Below are 21,172 nucleotides of genomic sequence, written 5' to 3'. Positions count from 1 at the left end.
TCTTCATCTGTTCCACAAACTTCCCTGCCAGCTTTCTCCCAGTTCTCTGTGTTAAAACTGCTTTCAGTCAGGCCTGAATTCTGAAACTGTCAGTATTTGACTCTTTTCAGCTAGGGTTGAAATCAGAATGACAGTACTCAACTCAGTCAAGGCAGAAATCTGACTGGCTGCCTTCTCAGCATGCAGCTCTCAAATCGTTCTCTGCTCAGCTCATGCTTACTACTCAGATTCCTTGGAGCAGCCTGTCACTCAAGCCTCTCTCGCTCTGTGAAGAACTTTGCACAGTCCTTCAACTGTTTGTACAGCATTACTAAGCTTTAAAAAAAGTGTAGTCCATCATATTTGCATCAATAAAAATCAAAACATAACAGTTTAAACCAAAATTCTCATATCTTTCCTGCTTTTTCATTCCCCCACCTGCACCTGCCATAAAGTTTCTACTGAGAAGAAAAATTGGAAAAAAGTTATATTGGGGACTTGGGCTGCAGCAAGAAGAAATGAACAGAGCTCCCCCTCCCATCATCAGAGCAAAGTTTGTGAATAAATAGCCTTGGAAGAGAGGAGAGAGGGATACATTTTTTACAGATAGTTCTGAAATTCCTTCCCTCTTTCATACTGGTTGTTAAATTAAACTGTTTAATACAAGTTTCACTGTTAAATATGGTTATATTTGAATCAAGATGTTTATTGAACTGCATTGCTTTATGAGAGTTACAATGTAAACTGCCCTGAGCTGAAAGGGAGGGTGGTATATAAATTTAATTAATCAATCAATTAATTAAATAAATATATTTTATTAGAGGAATAGATTAGTACAAGGAAGGGACTATTTAACACTTTCTTCTCTCACCACCTGCCCACATACATTTTCACATTTTTATCTAGCAGCCTGAGAACAGCAATTTTTGGTGGGAAAGTAACACAAGTGTTCGGGCCTCCTGGGTGTTGTGGCTCACCAGCTTGTGGCTCCCCTCACCCCCATCATTCAAGGCTCCAGGCTCTCCTCCCACCCAGGTTGGGATGTGGCTGCCCATCCTTTCCTGGCTAGGATTTCAACCCGACCCCCTCCCGAGGCTGAGGATGGGAGCATTAGCCAATCCCTTTCCAGGACACTATGCTACAGCAACCTGAAAGCCATCATAATCACCAAAATTAGTGGGATATGTTGATTTAAAAAAGTGTTGCCTTTTATTGGTTATTAGCTGAACCAATGATCTTCAGCGCTCCTGAGGAGCTTCTATGAAAACCAACATGAAATACAAAGTGTCTCTTAAGGCCAAACAGAAATTATTCTGGGGAAGTTCATCTATGGCACTCCCATTTGTTTCCTTTTAAACTGCTGTGGCACAAGCTTTCTCCCCAGACATGCAGTACTGACCTTCATCTGTTCTGTTGATCTCATGTTCAATAAGTCGTGAAGTGCTTGGTCTCGTAGTTGGTACAACTGATGGCTGTAATGACGGCAGATCATCAACATCTCTCAAATTAGCAAGCATATCTTGTAGTTTTGACCTGTTGGGCCCTGGTTGAAACACAAAAAGTTGCAAAGGTTCATGTAAAATTTATTAAAGGTAATTCTGTATTAAACATGTTATTCTGACAACTATCAATGGACGCTATCTTTAGCAAACATGTGAAACCTTAAATAAAATGAATGAGCACTTCTGGCCAGCAGTAAACTAAGTTTATGGCATGAAATAAGATGCTTGAAAAAGGAAGTGATGAATGCAACTGAAATTCTGCACATACATTTCATGGACTTGCATGACAATGTAAAATACATCCAATTGACAGCAAACAATAAAACAAAATGGTTTTTACTTTTCCAAAACTTGCAAATACATGTGCATTACATTTTTGTACACAAGTTCTGAAACTTACACAATATTTGTGTGGTTATTTTAGCTTGGTTGTGCCACACTTTAAAGAATGACAATTACTTTAAAACAAAAACAAAAGCAAAACAAATCAAGCAAGAGTCACTATTTTGTTCTCCCTGAAGCTACATGTGGTGAAGAACCATGCCCTTCTCAACACTTACCTGCATTTTGCTCCATCACTTTCCCACATCCCTGCTTTGATTGTTTTATATAGGACTGAGGCTGAAACATATCTTCGGTAGTTTTTCCTGTTGTAAGTTTAATTAAGAATGGGAAAATGTCTTACCCACAGTCCATAACGGTTTGTCCTAGTCTAGTAAATAACAAAGCTATTCCTAAAGTGTAATCTAACATGGCTGTACTTCACACACTTCACAAGGACTTTTCATTACAGTCTTGCAAAATCAGATGTTTCCTGAAGTCAGAAACACTGCTTTATCCAAACCCTGCCAAAATGACAATAATTCTAAATCACAACCTGGCACAATTAATATTTGCTTCAAATAAGCTGCACAGGATTTTGCAAGACTGTATCACTGCCTGCAAAAACACACAAAATTCTATAGGCATGTGCATTCATCACTGATTAAATTCTACAGGCTTTACAGCACAATATTTAGGTTTAAACTCCACTTTGGATTTCACCTCTTAAACTTCTTATCTAACAAAGCCAACAAGTCAGTTTTAAATTCTTCTAGATTATATGGAATTAATGTATCTTCAAAAAGTGTTTGTCCTGAACAGATGCTTGATTTCAATAATGGCAAAAACGCTACTTGACTATTAGAATTCATGGGTCCAACAAGAATAGTAACTGTTCATAAAACAGTGTTTGGTGAAGTGGAGAGGGACAACAAACTCTAACCTTTAATTAACTGCCTTTATTGAAACATTTAAATCTCTAGTTGAGAAAGCTGTGTGAGGATGGTAATAAACAATCTAGCCATTCAAACAGCAATACTCAGTAAGTGATCAAAGAACTGAGTCACAGAGTCCCAAAGCACTCTGCCTTAGACCTGAAATATTTACTGTTCTAGTTTTATAACAAAGGCAAGAAGTCATTTTGTGCCCATGGCAGCCATTGGCACAACCTTCATACACGCCCATGTCTTTGTCTTGGTGAGTAACAAGTTGTGCAAAACTAGCACAGTCCACCATGTCACACCTCCCCGTTTTGCAGTCCTAGTCAAGGAACAGAGTGTGAGGTTTATACTGAGCCTTGGTGTCTTTAATGTGGTAGGACCCCAAGCTGTGCAGCCCTCTTGTATGCCCCAGGACCACAGCCTGCATGGCCACAAAATGCTGCCACCTATGCCATTTTCTACATACAGTCATATTCACGGCAAGCCATCAAGTGAAGCCCCAAACTGGGAAAGCCATATTGAGGAATATATGAAAGATGGATGAGGTATCATCTTTATCCAAAGTGGACAATAGGAATTAAATAAAGGGTCTTTTTCATCGATGTTAAGAACAGCTGAAGAAACAAGGATGACAGCACTGCCTTCATAAGCTCATGCCAGGACCATTAATACCCTTTCCAAAGTTGATAAGACTAGGCTAGGACCTGCAATAAGGATCTTCAAACAATATGCAGTGGAGCGTATAAAACAGATTAGGCCACAGTTGACTAGGTAAACTGGAAAAAGCCTCAGTATTTTAAAAACTGGGGCAGGGGTATGGGATCTGCTGACAACTGTTAATCCTAGGTACAGTTCCACAAAAGTGAGTTACACCCCAGTTATTGCTCTTAGGGCAAACAATATGAAGTGTTTCGGAAGAATGAATGGCAGTTATGTCTCTTCTGGCAACTTCCCACATCTCAGTCTTGAGGGATCATAAGAGATCCTACTCTTTATGGTCCTAGATAATATGAAGATCACCTTTTCACATATTTGTAAGAAAATAATGGATAATTCCTCCTAAGAGTTGAGCAACAATTTCTGCAACAATCTCCACTGTCTAGTGTGCCTTCTACCATTGGTTAGCTTTTAATATTCCTAACAATTGATTTTTTTTGTCATTGTTCCATGTTGGTATAGAAAGAGGTTCAACTATGAAAAATTATAATTTTAATAAAATTGCACTGTATAGCTTGTTACAGGTATAGCCTATGAAAAATGCTAAAACGTAGTATTTAATAAGATAATCATATACCCTATCATAGAGGAGAAAGCTTACATTTTTATCAACTTTGCAAACACATACAGTGATAGTTCTTTAAAATAAAGTAGCTTGCAATTACGCCTTAACAAATTTGAACTCTCTATCTTGATTATGTGCAGTGGTTTCATGAAACACCTGCAAATATTCTCTCAATATCTCTACTGTGTTTGAAATATAACACCTGAAATGTCCATATTAAATATAGAAAGAGCTCACATGACATGTTTTTAGAGTACAGCTTCCAAATAATAAACTTATATTTTAAGAGATGTAACACAGAAAAAAAGGTATGATACACAGGGCTGGAAAGGAAACTCCAAAATACTGAGCCAGTTGTTTCCCTGGCATCAGAATTGAACTTCAAAGTATTCTTTAAGAAGGGTAGACTGATTATACTAGTTGGCCTGATAAGATTAAAGTTTCCATTTCGAGCCCTGCATTCAAATTATGAGGACAGCATGGTTTGCATGTATCAAACATTAAATACAAACAGGGGTAGAAATTAATTTTATCAACTTCCACTACTGGTTAAAAATATGTCCAGACCAAAGATCCTCTGTGGCAGGTTGTATATACTGATTTACCTTGTCCCTGGAACTGCTCTTTATATGTTTTCATCATGCACATGCTTCCCCCAATAGAATGGCTTGGTTTTGCTTATGACATAGTGTGTCCAGAGAGCTGTACACATGTTCCAACCATTCCTCTGAGCCCCAGAAAGAGAGAGGGGGGGGGAGAGGAAGAGAAGAGGAGGAAGAAATGGAGGGGTCATCAGATTTCTCCAGTGGAATCAACAAAGTTTGTGATTTCGTGCAACTCTGCTTACTTTGTTCAGGGGGAATAATCTTGCAGTTCAAGCAAAACCTTCAGCTGGTTTGGACATACTTAAGCAGGAAGTGTATTTTTTGCTGTGATTTCCAAATATGTTTATTACTTTAAAGTATTAAAAAAACCATTATCCCACTTTATCCAACTGGATAAAAGCAGTACCCCCTTCAGCTAATCACTTTGTATCATTAATTTCCACCCCTTTTAAACTGGTGAACAACAGGAAAGCAGTCAGGAGCAGCAAAGTAAAAGAGTAAGTCGTTTGAGGAAAACATTGAAAGATAGATAATATTGGTGAAGTGAGAGAGGTGGGATTTATGACTTTAAGATGCAATGTTTTCCACTTACTCTTCACCCCCTTTTTTCCCTTGCGCTCCTTTTTGTATTGCTCCTTCAGTTTGGTTATTACTCCCTGGTCCACATTCCAGGCTTCAGGCATGAGACACTGGTCTTCCTTTTCTAGACAAAGTAAAACAAATGAAACATCCTCTTTATGTCATTTAATTTGTTTTGGAACTGAAAGAGGCAGCAGCAACTGATACATACATTTTATTACAGCTTAATAGCACTGCAGTTGAGACTACCTTTTCATCTCATTTGTTCAAAACCTTTAAGAAGATAATTATTTAGGGCTGCAGTTACTGAGCAGTTACAAATTCTGCCCCAGTTCAAGTCTGAGTGGAAAGTATTTCTTCGTTGGTTAATCTAAATTTGAATTACTTAAAGCCTATTATATTTTAGTCCTCCTTTCGTGCTACTTAAACATTTGAACAGACGCTTTGACTTTTATCTTGGAAAATAGACCTCAAAATGACTAAAAACTCAAAAGGAAGATGGGCATCCTGCTGTTTCAGAATTCAGTAGAAACAGCAAGTTTAGACATTTCTCCTGCGCAAGTACATGTGTCTTCTTTTGACTGTGACTTTTCAAGAATTGAAAGACATAATGCAAGGTATACATTACAGTTCAAATTATGATAATACAACCTTTGGCTACAAACAGCATAGGACACACAACTGCATTATCAGTTTACTTATGTTTCAAGATAACTGATCCCAAAGAACATTTTCTGTTTACCTGTTATCTATCTGACAAATCCAGATCATTCCAGTAATACCCAATTCCACAAACTGCAATTTATACAATTATATGACCTCTCAGACTGCATCCAAAGGTAGCTTCTCTCAATTACCATGGATCCAGAGCAAAATTAGAGTGAGTCCAATAGCACTTACTTGGCAGCTTTGATTCTCAGATGATTATATTCTAGGAACTATTTTCCAAGTACCATTTAGGATTTTTTAATGGTCTATAATGTGCAGGACAGTCAAAGTTCCGTAAGAGTATTTCTGCTTGCAACACTAGGAAGGGGGAAAGGCGCAGAATTTGACACTCCAGGCCCAGATGATGGGTTTCAACATTCTGGATAGCTGAGCACTGCTACCACCTCTCTTAAAGGCCTACAGAATGGCATTCTTCCTGCCCTCTACACAGGGAGGATCACAGAGTTGCCACTTTAGCAGCACACTACCTCAAATATTATGCAGAATGGTTTGGTATAAATCCCTTTTAACCTCTGTGTGCACATCTCATGTAATGACATATACTGACGAATTTGATTCTGAGCTTACTTCTTTTACAGATATTTATTTCAAAAACTAGTCTCTTCCAGGATCTTTAAATAAGCCTCTATTTATAGTATGAACCAAGCCTTTGTTCTGTTAATCCATATACATGCAAATATCATACGTTTCCTTCTTTCCATCACTGATCTCATGCACACTTACCTAGGAGTAAGGTGCACTGTGTTCAGTAAATAAGCACATTACCTAACTTTCAAGAGTTCATAAACCATAAAACTATGTTTTCAAGCTGAACGGAAGAAACATTCACATGGGTGCCAAATGCATGATCCGCACAAAAATAAATGGAGCTACAGACATGAGAGACCATAAAATGTTCAACAAGATGGAGGAGACAAATCCAAAGGATCAAGACAGTAAAGCAAATTATGATAATCAGGGAATATACGAGGTTAGAGCCACAGGGCCTCACAGAACTAATCTTCCCTGACTTTTCCCCTCCTGTTGCAAGTCCCCTGCACTCCTCAAAAACTGGCTCTTGAGAGGGAGGATTAGAGAGCTCTTAAAGAACATGGAAAGGGGCACTGATGACAATCTCCCTTTCCCTTTGGACAAGAACCATTCTGCTAAAAGGGGGAGGGACTTGTGTGCAGGGGACTAGATGACCCGGCAGATCGCTTCCAACTCTATGACTTTGATGGAGGAGGTACAGAGTTTATGATTACTCAGAATGAAGCAGGGTGGTGAACTAACTGATATGGCAACAGAAGCAGCAAGAGAAAATGACCAAGTGTCAGCTAGGCAAACAAAGGGCCGAGAACAAGCACTTCAAAGGGACTGGTTAAAAATGTCGGAAAACTGCTGCAGAGCAAAATTAAATGAGTGCAATAAAACACAAGTGCATGCAAAAGACTGCAAACTGCAGCAAACTGGTATGACAGACACTTAACAAAAAGGCATTAAAACAAATGCAGTTTGAATTTAATTTAAAATCTTCTATATTGGGCCCCTCTAGAAGAACACTACAGACCAAGTAACTGGCAATTATAAAAAGGAAGAAAAATAAGAAGTGTGCACACATTTTGTTGTTTGGCTCCAAAGAGCATGTTAGTCTGTTGGGAAACCTATGACAGAATTGTTTTCATTCTGACAGTTAGCATGTACTAAGGTACAACAGATATACAATGTTTTAATACTGGCCTAGGTTCCAAAAGCCACTATAACATCGTATGGTTAAAATGCTGCATCTGCTATACTACTTTTAAAAATGGCGATTTTGATATTAATTTCCAAAAGAATAAAGCCATCTTTTGTCCTCTGCAATCCTATGCCCTGCAACTAATACACAACTATAAAAAGTAGGTAATTTCCCCAGAAAAGCAGTTCTTCTAAATGGAAAATGGACAAAGGGGTAGGAGGTGGGGATGGCTGACAAAACTCTCCACCAAACCACAGAAATGTTTAGTAAAGATTTTTTAATCTTAGTAGAAGTGACAACAGGTTTTTAATGTGATTCTTTTAATTTCCTTACCCCAGTCAGTACCATCTCCTGAACTTCTGGATTCACCATCTCCTTCATCTGATGTACCCAAGAAATCAAACTCTTTCAAGGCTTCTTCTGTATCTCTGTCTTCACTGCTATCAGACAGCACCCTTTTCCTGACAATCTGAGGGACAAAAAATTAAATATAAAAATATTGTGTTATTTTTTAATCACAACACGCACAAAATACACGCAGGAAAAAGGGAGTCTGGAAAGATGTACATATTACTCTGCAGTTTAAATATATCTCAAAATATTAACAGATGTATAATCATTACAGCTCAGTGTAACTATATTCCCAGTAGCATAGAATTAGTGACTGAAATGTGCAAACATGAATCTCAGAAACTATGCCGAAGCCAGGCAGAATTTTCACGGGTCAGGAGGGGAGAAAACTCAGTGCAACTACATAGCTTCTTTCTATACTCTGGACAGTATAGGTGGTACAATACAGCTTTGGGGACAGCCTTAGGTACTGAAATGGCTGAAAGAATTAATTGTGTTATGGGAGGATCCCAGTTCAAATCTCACTTTCACCAAAGATGTATTAAGTAGCCTTAAGCATCTCTCTCAGTTTCAGTCCCCATTTGCAGCATGGGAAGCAATAACATTAGCCTACCTTGCAAGATTTAAGGATTACTGAGATATATGCAACCACCATTTAACAAGGCTACTGATTGTGGCAGCAAGGGGACTCTGCAAGTGAGATGTCTCGGGTGGCTGGAAGGGGGGGGGAAGGCCTACAACCCCGGATAGTCCCCACGTAGTGGCACAGGTTGGGGCAGGGGAAGAGTGGCTTTAGAGGGACTGGGCTGAATGTCCCCTTTACAGGGGGCCTGAACCCCAGCTCCAGGCCTCTTTTCCCAATTTAGCTAGATTGGCTTAGAAATACAATAAAGGCTTTTCATGTTTTTCTATAAACACATGTATCACATACATGTAGTCATATATGTATTTTGTCATATCAAGAACGTAAGGATCCCTTCACTGTAAGTCTTGTTTCACTATTAGAGGACTTAGCCCACCGTTGAAGTATCCATGATGGTTCTCTCTCTCCCATCAATATCATCATCATCATCTTCATCACTGAATTCAGCAGCAGCATTTTCAAGGAATTTAAATGTCTCTAGCAGTGAGGCAGAGTCTGTCAAATCTGGTTTCCTAAATAAACAAAATAAAAAGCAATACAATTTATTTTGACTCTGTTTGCTTCTGTTCATTTTTGCAAAGTCCAGGATTATCCACCCTAAATCAAAGATGAAATTATTAAACTCAATATTCACAACACAGAGATGCAAAAACTGCCACTAAAGGACATTTTATTACCTCTTCTATTTACCATGCTTTAGTTTTCACCAAATTGGTTCAACTATGGTAAACAGTACCAAAACCAGTCATGTTTGAAATCTGTTCATATTTGGGTAAAAAATCCCTCCACATCATCACAAGAACTCTACTTTTAAAATATAAAAATGTCTTATGGAATGACAAGTTTTTCAGCAGAGTAGCTAACAGTTCTGTAAGTCAACAGTAGTATAAACATTGTGATCTATAAATGGTATCCCACATTTTCTGTCTTAGCACTGGAAAATAATCTTTTTCCTGACATATTTTAATAGTGCAGTCTTAAGTAGAGTTGTGCCCTTCTAGAACCACTGACATCACTGTACATGTCCTGGTTTCTATATTATTATTTTGAAATAAAAAAAAGAAACACATTTGCTGGATTTCATCCTTCCCCCAAACATAACAGATATTTTTTCAAGCAACATAAAACTAAAGGTATGATGCAAATGCTCCTTAGAACATCACGGGATATCATCACTTACCTAATGAAGTTCATGTCTCAGATTAGGAAAACAAAGAAGCATAAAGGTACAAAATTCAGTGTAAGATTTATGTACATTATAGAACACTTTGCTGGATCCTGTATTCCAGTGCTTTGATTCTTAAGTGAGCGTAGGCAATTTAAACATTTTCCAAATAATCTTTTGCTTGATCAAAAATTACTAGGGACGACTCAACAAATATAATAAAGCTGAGCAAGTCATATGACTTGCGTGTTCAATACTATTTTCTTTAGTATAGTCTGGAAATGCATATTGGAGACTAAGCAGACAGGCCAGTTTTCTATACAAGGGTAAGTTATTAACAAAATGAAAGCAGGACCAGTTACCCGCAATGCCCTATGAGTCAGGGTCATTCTGGGGAATCTCTATGGAATCCTGTGAATTTCACTGCCACTCTTGATAGTAAACAAACTATTGTTTTCTGATGCGTATTAAGAACATAAAATGTTTTAGAAAACTGGACACATACACATACAATTAATATATTATTTTCTTTAGCTAACTAATGCCATATTATGGAAATGTTCGTACATAGCTGAAATTGTCTACATGTAATAGAACAATAAGATTTTCATCCCTGCCTTTGCCTTGCTAGCCCCACTGTGAATTAAAAACAATGTTTACATGGGATTTTTGCAATAGAATCCTATACACACAAGTATGACTTACAAAGAGTAAAGATCACACAGAACAACTTTATACATATTGCATACTGAGTTCATTATAATTTTAGACCTTTAAATCCCACTATCTTGGCCCATTCTATTCCTTAATGTGGCTTACAATGAAAACAAAAATATACAGTTTTTTCCAGGATCAAAGAAATAAGATACATATGAAGTTTGTCTCGTCCCTAATATGAGTGTCCTTTACAAGTTTTCAAGTATGTGTGAAGGGAGGGCATGAAGACAGCAGTCACTTAATAAAAACCAAGCAATTTCTCCAATGTGTACCTTGTACAAGGAACAGCCATTATCATATACCTACATTTCAACTCATAGAACCTGGGACAAATTACCTGTGTCAAAACCAGCATACTTCAATTATGCTCCTATTTCAAATTATTTTAGTTTGCAATTTGAAATAAAGTCAAAACTGGGGGAAGGGAGCTTCCATCATTTCCATGAAAATTATTCAGCTACTGGGGTGGGGTGGGGACTTTGAACAGGAAGATAAGTGTTCACAGTTTGGCTGTCTATCAGGCATCTATTCAGAGTGGAGGCAATGGACCTAACATTATCACACATCCAAAACTGATGGCCACATTGTATCATCACAAAGCCTGGTGAAGAAATGGAAAATCACTCTGTTTTTGAACTGGCAATATGATATTATATTCATGACATGGTCTCCAAACAGGCAGGGTAATCCCTAGGGAAAAGGAAGCTGCGTTAAAAACTGTACTAAAGCAGCAAGTAAAAGGGTTGCTAGTACAACCCAAAGCACACAAAAAGGTAAATATGAAAGGGTATTTCAAGACTTCCCCTGCTTTTTGTACCAGGAGGTTTGCTAGAGAATATTAATGTAAACTCAATTTGAACATTTTTTTATTTATTGAAACGCAACAGTTGGGAGGTGGCTTAGTTAAAACTGATTTTAAAATTAAGTTACTACTATTGGAAAATCTTATTTGAATAATTTTACCAATTTATATGAACCAAACTTTAAGTATACAACTTGAAATTCAATATGTTAATAGTATTAATCACAATCTGATTAAAATAAATGATACAGTATATCAAAAGACATTTAACAAGATTTCCTGTTTCACACAAAAACATTTATTGCCTAAAACAACCATCTTTTTCATATTGCTTCCATCAAGACATACACAGACAGCTTACAGCAATAATACTATCAGTATTTGACACAGGACTGCTCCACTCATAATCTGATTTTTAAAGAATTCAATGTTTTCAATGTACGTCAGATGTCAAACAATGCAGCCTTGAAGTATTTATTCCAATTTGCAAAGAGAAAAATAACATTAAAATAAAGAAGCAGGGGTTAAATTTAAAAAAAAACAACTGGTATACTAAGCAAGGCTATACCACACTGATGAGTCAGCTTTCACTCACTTCTCTTCTACCAATGACATTTAATATTAAAGATCATCCTTTACATAACATTCACAGCAAGCTCTGGAACGTCTAAATGTTAATAAAAGGTTAATTTTTAGTATCCCCTGCTGAGTTCATTCATGCTGAGTGATGGTACTTATCTTTTGTAAAACCTGTATGCTGATCTGAAGAACATTTCTTTCACTAAACATTATAAAACATGTGTGAGTGGGATTATATCTGAAAATTATCAAAATAATGTTTCCATTCATGGGCTCGAATCTTCCAGGATACATCCTAAGTCCACATGATCCTCCACTGCAAAAGTTTTCATTGGGATCTGTACATTAGCAAATACATTGGCTTGTGTAAAACAAATCTTGGGAAGAACAAATAACTCTTCCTTAAGGAAATATTATGCTACCTTTATATAGGGTTGCCAGGTCCTCGTAACTGCTGGTAGGGGATGGGGGTGCGCGTTCCAGGAGGGGGGAGTAGAGCGGCAAATTAACACGACCTGCTCAGCGACATTGGGAGGCAATGCTCCAGGTTTTGGGCAAAAACTCTATGGTAGAATTAGCTCTGAAGCATACCATTTTACCCAAAACCAAAATGTCATCCCCCAATATCACTTCCAAGTGACATCAGCACATCACATTAATTTGTGGGACTTGCTCAGTTTGGAAGGGCTTTGTTTGGGGAGGAAGGTGCACCCTAAAACTGTGGGACCCCTGTTCAGATCAGGGGATCTGGCAACCCTAGCTTTATATCACCATGGGGAGCTGTAAGCATTTTGCTCCTTTCAAATAAATTGTTTCCTGTTCAGTATTCTGGCACTTGCTGATTTATAGCCATTCTGCAAGTGTTTAAAAAATCTAATTCTCATCAATAGTGCTATCCTGAAGAAAAAGAAAAGAACTTCACAGAAGTGGAGTCCACAAATACAGAATTTTTCATGCACAAAATTCTTCACTCAACCATTACAATTTTTAATTTTCATGGTTGCACTTTATTTATTATAATGTGTACACTGGAGGGCACTAACAATCCTATTACATTCCAGGACACAGGACCTCATCTTAATAAAACCAAAAATTAACAGATACATCTATGGCCCAATTTCAGCTTAATGATTACATATCATGGAATGCTTTTTAAAGACAAAAGCATCCATCATGAATCGCTCCTTTATTCCTGGTATTTCTTACAAAGTTTCAAGAGAAAACAACAACAACCACACTCTCTCCAAATATATACTGGTATACATTACAGCCCTTTAAACTTTTACTTAATATAGAGCACATCACTTTTAAAAGCACAGTTTAGAACACATTGCCAGCAATACTTGCCCAATCATCACTTTTTCTTTAATCTCAGCCTCTGTTCCATTCACCATCGATTCTTGGTTTCTTTCATTTTCTCCGCCTGGCCCATCACCTGAGAGGCCCAGCAATGTCCGTACCCGTTTTGACTTCACATCCAATATTGTGTCAGTATATCCCACCTCTTGCAAATATCTGTACGAAGAGAAACCATGCCAGTTACCCAGGAGCTAATAACAGAGATGTTAACATTAATTGCTACAGTCTTCCCCGAACTGACGTACAGACCTAAAGTGAAATGCTAAGAAGAGCGAGGCTATGTGCTGATACAGCAGGCTTCCGAATCATCTTGTACCAGCTGCAGAGGGCACCCATCACTTTGCAGTGCCAGTCTCTACAGTCCCCAAGAAAAGCAAAGAGCTCAGCTGTCAGTTTACAAACAACACATTATTCATTGTATTTGCCAAAAGGCAAAACAATTCTCCAGGCATTTTCAGTTACCACAACATTATTTTATAAATACAATGGCTTTTACAGGGCATCCCTCATGGTAAGTTTACTAAGATCTATGCACACATTTTGGCTAATGATTATTTTATACTATAGTCCCTACTATCTCAGCTACCCATTGCACCACACTTCCATCTATTTATCCCAGTGTGCTATAGTGGTTATTCTCAGACTAGGGGGTATGATGCACTGTGGGAAACTTTGCGAATACTCCGCAAAAAAGTATTTTCCCTGGTTTCTGTATGTGGCACCATTCCCCCCCCCCCACAAGCCCCACTGTCATATTTTTGATTCTGCAGGGCACTCACCCCTCATCACAGTGAGCACACCTTTTCCATGTTGTTTCCTCGCAGCATTGTAAACTTGCTTTGCTATGACTTTTACTTTATGACAGTTACAGGGACACCTTTTTTTCCATGCATAAACATGACCATGTTTATACTCTCCTCTCCTGTGCTAATCTACACCAATGAGAGAACAGAAAGCCCTTTCTGTTTGTAGTCCCTGGTGCGACCCCTCCCACCTCTGCTAATACAACATTGCATCAGCAGAAAGTCATTCTGTCATTCCCTCAAAAGCATTTCAATCTCTAAGAGGAACAGTACACCTCAGACGGGGGAAGGTGATAACGTTTCCAAAGATACAGGTTGGCATTCAAAAGGCTGCATGCTCCTATGGGAATCAGGCTTGTGCACTAAGAACCCGATCCGGACGATTTGGCTTTGGCACCCATTAAAGTCAAAAGCGCCATTGACTATAATGGGCATTTCGGCTTTTGGGCCTTTCCTGGCGCCTGGGGAGGTGAGGGTTTAAGCTACAGCCTCCAAATGTTCAGGGTAGCTCTAAGAGGCTCTTCTCTGACTTCCCGCCAAATTTCAAAATGATTGGTCCAAGGGGTCCACTTCTACGGGCTCCCAAATAGGTTGCCCCCATCCACTCCATTATATCCAACGGGACGGATTCTCCATTGGATATAATAGAACAGTGGTTCTCAACCTGTGGGTTGGGACCCCATTTGGGGTCGCCTGGCCCCTTCCCCAGGGTCCTCAGGTTACTGGCCGCCATGGCAGCAGTAGCGGCGGGCAGCAAAGGTGTGTGGAGGAGGGTGGCAGGCGCACACTGCTGCTGAAACGCCACCAAAGAGGAGGTCACTGAGCAGGTAAGGTTGAGAACCGCTGTAATAGAGGGATGTGTCAGAGTGGCAATCAGGTGATGTTGCAGCCTGCCAATGGGTGTCCAGTACAATGGAGGAAGTACCCCTCCCTTTTGAGGATTTATTTATATATCTTAACACAGCCCGCGGCGCCACGGACTAAATAAAGCCGTAAGGGCTTTTTGGGAGGAGTTAGGGCGGGCTCTGTCCGGGATGAGGAAGGGTGCCGATTGGCCCCTTCCTCTGAACAGACCATCGGCCTGGCCAATTCCCGCCCTGGCGAAGGAAGCAACTGCGAGCTGCGCAGAGCGCGGCTGCCGTGGGCTCCCTGCCCGGTGGCCTGACGCGCCGAGAGGCACGTCAGCCCAGTCCCCGCCCAACAGAGCAGCGGCGCCACCGCCGCGAAAACCACGACCACAGGCACACCTGCCGAAGACGGAGGATACCCCGCCACCGCCACCAGCAGTGCGGCCCCCACCATGGATGACGAACACCCGGGTAGGCCACGGCACGGGGGGGGGGCCAGGACAAACAGCTAGTGCCCGCTGTATTGCAGCTTGTTATTGTTGTTATGTGCGAAGTCGTGACCGACCCATCGCGACCCCATGGACAATGATCCTCCAGGCCTTCCTGTCCTCTACCATTCCCCAGAGTCCATTGCAGCTACAGTGGGCTTAATTACTAGTATATTTATATATTTGTCATCATCATTGTTTAAAATGCGTAATCGTTTACTACAGTCTGGTATGCTGTTTGCAAGGTAACTTGGGCAAGCTGCACACATTTAACCAAGCTTGCCTGACTGCACTGTTGTGAAGATAAAATGGAGGAGGACAGAATCATGTACGAAGCCCTGAGCTCCTTGAAGGAAGGATAAAAATGTAGTAATCCCTATTAGCCTATAATAAGTATTTCACACAGATAGGAAAAAATTATCACAAGCAATCTTGGCTCAATTATTCATTTTCTACTCAAAGTTGTTTAAAACTTGACAAATCAAAGCAGGGATAAAATTTCCTATGAGTTAAGTTTTTAAAAAAAATTTCCAACAAGTTTAATTGTTTTTAGAAAATTAAATAGTTTTTGCTCAGTGAATTCCCCCCTTAATTCTACCTTTTGGTGCATGGTATAGAATTTACAGATGCATCTGAGCACCTGCAAAGAGAGATAAAGAAAAGCTGCCCTTCTGAGAAAAATGCTGATTTCTCTATATACACATTGTAAGTTGTGACATGTTTAGGGATACGCTTTGCTTTGAGCTAGCATGATGCAGAGGACTGGAAATAAGCATACTAGGGCAAATGATAGTTTGGGTGGACACTTACTGCCTGAGCAACTGGCGTCCCTGTTTCCATATTAGCTGGCTATTGGGTTGTGAATGGACTTCAGTTTCATTCCCTTCATCTACAAAATGAAAATAAGATTAAAGCAAGTGCGCGCGCACACACAAAAACACAACCAGGAGACTCAATTTTGTCAGATTTATGATCAAAAAAGCAATTAAGCATTCAGAAGTGTGAAAATCAAACTGAAGCAGACTGCAAAAGCTGTGGATCAAACTAGAGAAAGCAGTAGATCTATGAATGAAGTTCAATAACACTTCTATTGATGAATAGCAGCTTGGGGGAGAGAAAAGATTCAGAGCAGGAGTACAGCTTCAGGTGAGGGCTTCTTTCAGCCTCAATTAGCACCCATCAAGAGCTGCTCCTTGCCCCTTAAGAGGAAACATAAAGGTTGCTTATATGCTTCCACAAAAAAGTAAGTGAATATTGCCCTCCCCCCATTTTTTTTAATTTAGTTTCTATACTGCGCAACCCCAAGGGCTCAGGGCACCTGTGAGATGCATTCAATTAAAATTTGCCATATAATTCAACTAAATTTTAAATTACTCAAATTAATAAAAACATTACAAGCACTATTATTTGAAGCTTAGGAGTGTATTACCTTACTCAAAAGTACGGAGGGAATGCTAAGATAGAGTATTCCTATGGCCATTAGATGTTATTGAATATGTCCATCCGTATATGTCCACATGTGCATAGGGAGGCCAGTTACATTGCCCCAGCCACAGGCCTGGTGGAACGACTCTGCCTTGCAGGTACTGCAGAACTGCTTTTAAGTCCTGCAAGGTCCTGGTCTCCCTCTGGAGAGTGTTCAACCAGGCCAGAGAAAGCCCTGGCTCTGGTAGAGGCCAACTTTACCTCCTGGGACCAGGGACCTTAAAAGATTTAGTGTGCTAGAACACAGGCTTCTTCAAGGGGCACAGGGGGAAAGTACCACAACTGCAATCTGTTCCTGTCAGTGTTATGTATGGGTTGCAAAAATTTGATGAGATTCAAAAGCGGGTCGCCATCTGCCCCTTAAAGAATATTTTACACTACCCCTTGGTTGTCTTCCTTTTTGATTCTCTTTTTCTTAGGGTGATGTAGATTGTTCCATATTTCAGATAGAAAAAAGTGTTATCTTAATTTACATCTGCAGAGTTATATAAGATTACTGATGATTATTATTTTTCACTAAAAATTAATTGCAATCAGAACGCACAGGAGAATAAATGTAAACTGCACACAATAATCCAGAGCAGAATATATTTTAATTAGTTCAATCAGTTTATTGCTCCACCTAGTAAAAATCTTCATTAATAAAGGGGAAAATATGTTATTCAGCAATCAAAAAATTGTGGAGCTCTGGATATATACACTTGCACCTTGGGGAAAGGAGAACATGCCATTGTATTTTCCGAACAGAACTCTTCAACCTAGATTACAGGGTCACTATGTGTTACAGTGGACATGAGACCCAAATAAGAAGCAACTCACTGTGATACATTATGGGAAGCCTGAGGCTGGTTACAATTAATGTTATCAGTGGGAAATAAATATCAGTTTCAGAAGCCCAAAGTAAAATTTGGTATCCTGGATGCACCTATACATCCAGAGCAACACAACTTTCATTTAAACAGAAAGGGCACATTCGAAGAGAATTCTCAAGAGCAACATTTAAATGAAGCTGAAGGGTCACCTCACTTAGGCCTTCTTCTTGTTATCCTCCACAGTATAGCTGACACCCGTGCAGAGAGGAAGTCTTTTCCTTAAAGTTTGTTTTCTGATAAGAGCAAAAGGAATTACTACTGCTCTTCTTCTTAGCCACTAAATTAGTCACTAATTCATCCCTCTGTCTCGAAGAGAGTTTTATGACTAATTTTTTAAGCCCTTCCCACTGCTTTTTATACTTGTTTGCTATTTTATCGTACTTCGCTTTGAGTAACTTGTCTTATGCTTATTAAATGAAAACTACTAAAGATTATTCCATGGTTCCAGATTTATCTGAGGTTATTTTTAAAGGAAGTAAATTATATTTAGACATGGTGACTTTCTTTTTTCATGACCCCAGTCATCAGTGAGAAGTAACCTTCTTGCCCATTCAACAACCACTGAATGCTGTAATTATGTTTATGTATAAAAATAGCAGGCCAATTCAGATACAAACTAGTACTAGGATTTAAAAATTGGATGAGAGACAACAGCCAGATGTTCTCCTTCTTTCCAGCTTATGATTTCCCGTTCACATTTTGGATTCCATTATGAACCTAGGTTTAGCACTTGTGACTAGTTAAAATAAATAGCCATTTCTACACTTACAGTTAAGACTTAGTTTTAACCAGGATTTTAAGCCAAGATGTCAGCTGCCCAGCCTTAATTGTTTTGCTGTTCACACCTTTGCCTGACACAATCTCCTTTTCTCCTTTCCATGCAAAACTAATTCTTACCAGAATCATAGTTGGGAGGTTTCATGTCTCCCTGATTTAACTCTGTGCCATATTTTAACTTGTGGTATTTAGCTCTGAAAAAAGAGAGAAAAATCAGTCAGTGTAACTACATATTACTGGTTTCTCATTCAAATGACCACTGGTGGTGGTGGTGGGGAATTGTGCTCCTATTCTTTTCCAATACAAATTCTGTTGACTTCTTTCCACACATACCCTGCAAATATCCTCTCTACATGATTACTCTTCTAGCATAAAGAATAGTCTAAGCTATTTCATTATTACTTGGACATGCTTGGCTTTTATTCTACCACTGTTGGAAATGTATATTATCTCACAAGGCTGACTCCCACAAAAATGACCAGTTTGATTGCCAAACCTGAAATCTAAAGACCTGAGGAATCCAATCCAGCTGTTCACAGTAATCTTGCCAAAACATCCATAGAAAAACTAGGAGTTGCTGCCAGAGTAAAAGACATAAACAACAAACGCTGCCAGGAACAGCACTGAGGGAGATCCCGCTTCAAGGAAATGGTTGCACTCTCATACTGGTCTCAGGCAATTCAAAAGGCCTATATCTGTAACCGCTCCGGGAGCGGTATACATAATTGGCTAAGGGCTAAGTGGGCGGAGAGTGGGCAGGGCTGGTCCAGGTGAGGGCCCAATTGGAAGGCGTGAAGCACCTTCCAATTGGATCCTCACCAGGACAGACAAGAGTTCTATCCAGGGGAGTTGTATGGCCAGCCCTTACTAGCAACTTGTTTGTATTCTGGGGCACAAATAGACAGACATACCAGCATCAGTCCCGTGAGTCTGGAAAGTGCAGGAAGATCTAAATAAATAATATTTACAGCCTGAAACTGTAAATAGTGAACAAGTAAATGGCTGGAGAGACATGGGAACTGAAGTGACTTTTTTCAAGCTTGGCCTGGCAAATAAAAAACAGTATACAAAATCTTACTAAGGTCAAGACTGCTGTGCACAGAGAGACCTCCTCATAGGGTTGCCAGCTTCCATGTGAAGCTTTCTACCGTACCTCTCTCAAGGGGAATCTGCTATGAGGAGAGGAAGGGAAGACGAGTGGAAACTGCTTTGAGACACCTGAAGCCTGCTGGGTCACTGCGGACCATTCCCAGTTCTCTCAGACCTCTCACAGCCCCACATCCCACATAGGTCATCTATTGAGGGGGCACAAAGGGAAAAGGTGTTTGTAAACCCCTTTGAGACTCCTTTGGATAGTAAACAACAGAGTACAAAAAAAAACAGTTCTTCTTCTTCTAAGGAACAACCATGAAAGAAGCATGTGGGCACATAATATTTTATCAACAGTGAAAAAATGGAGACAGAAGGAGCAGGGTGGACATCTGTGTACTGTGACTACCCCATGTGTATTAAGGCAGGAGGACATTTCAATGTCTGTGGCCTAGTTCACACAAGAAGGGAAATGACGCAGAACTGGGAAGAATTGGTTGCCATGTAATCTCCCCCTATAAGAGTGTCTAATCTGATTTTCCCTTCACATATCTGAAGGCCTGGCTCTGGAAAGCTCATCCTTAACCACTATGCCATAATTCCCAAAGGTCAGTCCTCTCCCACACTCAACGAACATTCCAAACCACAGGTTATTGACACCCATATCTCCACACCCATGCCCTCATTTGTCACCGCAACCTCCCACACAACACACACATTCAACCCCATGCCCTTACAGACTGGACAACTCTTCCCCTTCCTCTTCCCACCGCCAAGCTCTAGCGCCCATTGCATTCCTGGATACAACGGGCTTTGCCCCTAGTATTACATGTTTCGTATTTTAAAAATATGACACTTGGACAGGCCATCAACAGGACATGCATGAAATTACATAATGAGCATTAAGAAATGTGCAACCCCCCTGAAATTAATTTTGCAATAAATAAAGATATTGGAGCTTGATGGGTGCTAAAGAGGTTACAATAATATTAATTCAGAATGCCTACTCTATGTAAATATTCCTATTCAGTCCTTGACTGTATCTTACATCAAAAAAGGAAAAATAGAAACAGCATTGTAGCAAGTCATGTGTACTGATACTTTTATTATATTTCATAATATTTATGATTTATTTTATTTAGATATGTATACCCCCATGTTCCTTCAAAAATAGAACCAAAGCAGCTCCACATATTATGCCAATAATTACAGGAGCAAACCAGATCACCCACAGGTAAGACAGGACTCCCTAACTTCAGCAGACCCCAAGTATGCAGAACAATATGTTTCCTAGAGACAGATCTTGGCTCCAAGAATCTGAGGTCAACTGAGCATGCTCTAAGACAGCTAGAATACTGAGCATCAGTTTCAGGGGGTGAAGACACCCAGATGGAGCTGAAGAAATTGTGTGAGTGGACAAGAATGTCGCAAATGAAGTCCAGTGTAGGTAAGCGTAAAGTGATGCATGCTGGAACAAAAAATCCCAACTTTATGTAATGCTAATAGAGTCTGAGTTTGCTGAGAAGAGACATTGTAGTC

The 21,172-nt window shown here is 39.6% G+C and overlaps 1 protein-coding gene across 3 annotated transcripts in view; it reads right to left on the bottom strand.

Annotated features, from left to right (window-relative positions):
• Positions 1-21,172, bottom strand: part of STRN (striatin) — a 52,905-nt gene that overhangs the window by 18,005 nt on the left and 13,728 nt on the right. Inside the window, exons 3-10 of one of the 3 annotated variants that reach the window (XM_077343877.1) lie at positions 18,665-18,738; positions 16,221-16,299; positions 13,260-13,427; positions 9,026-9,161; positions 7,989-8,124; positions 5,223-5,333; positions 2,042-2,128; positions 1,379-1,522 (exon numbers count right to left, since the gene is read on the bottom strand). In XM_077343877.1, the coding sequence (XP_077199992.1) occupies positions 1,379-1,522; positions 2,042-2,128; positions 5,223-5,333; positions 7,989-8,124; positions 9,026-9,161; positions 13,260-13,427; positions 16,221-16,299; positions 18,665-18,738 (935 nt within the window). The remainder of the gene's footprint in view (positions 1-1,378; positions 1,523-2,041; positions 2,129-5,222; positions 5,334-7,988; positions 8,125-9,025; positions 9,162-13,259; positions 13,428-16,220; positions 16,300-18,664; positions 18,739-21,172) is intronic. The other 2 variants (XM_077343884.1, XM_077343889.1) reach the window with 2 other exon arrangements.

The sequence above is a fragment of the Paroedura picta genome, chromosome 1 (assembly GCF_049243985.1).
Source record: "Paroedura picta isolate Pp20150507F chromosome 1, Ppicta_v3.0, whole genome shotgun sequence".
Taxonomy (NCBI): domain Eukaryota; kingdom Metazoa; phylum Chordata; class Lepidosauria; order Squamata; family Gekkonidae; genus Paroedura; species Paroedura picta.
The sequence above is the reverse complement of the archived record's forward strand: the minus strand, read 5'-3'. Positions and strand labels throughout refer to the sequence as shown.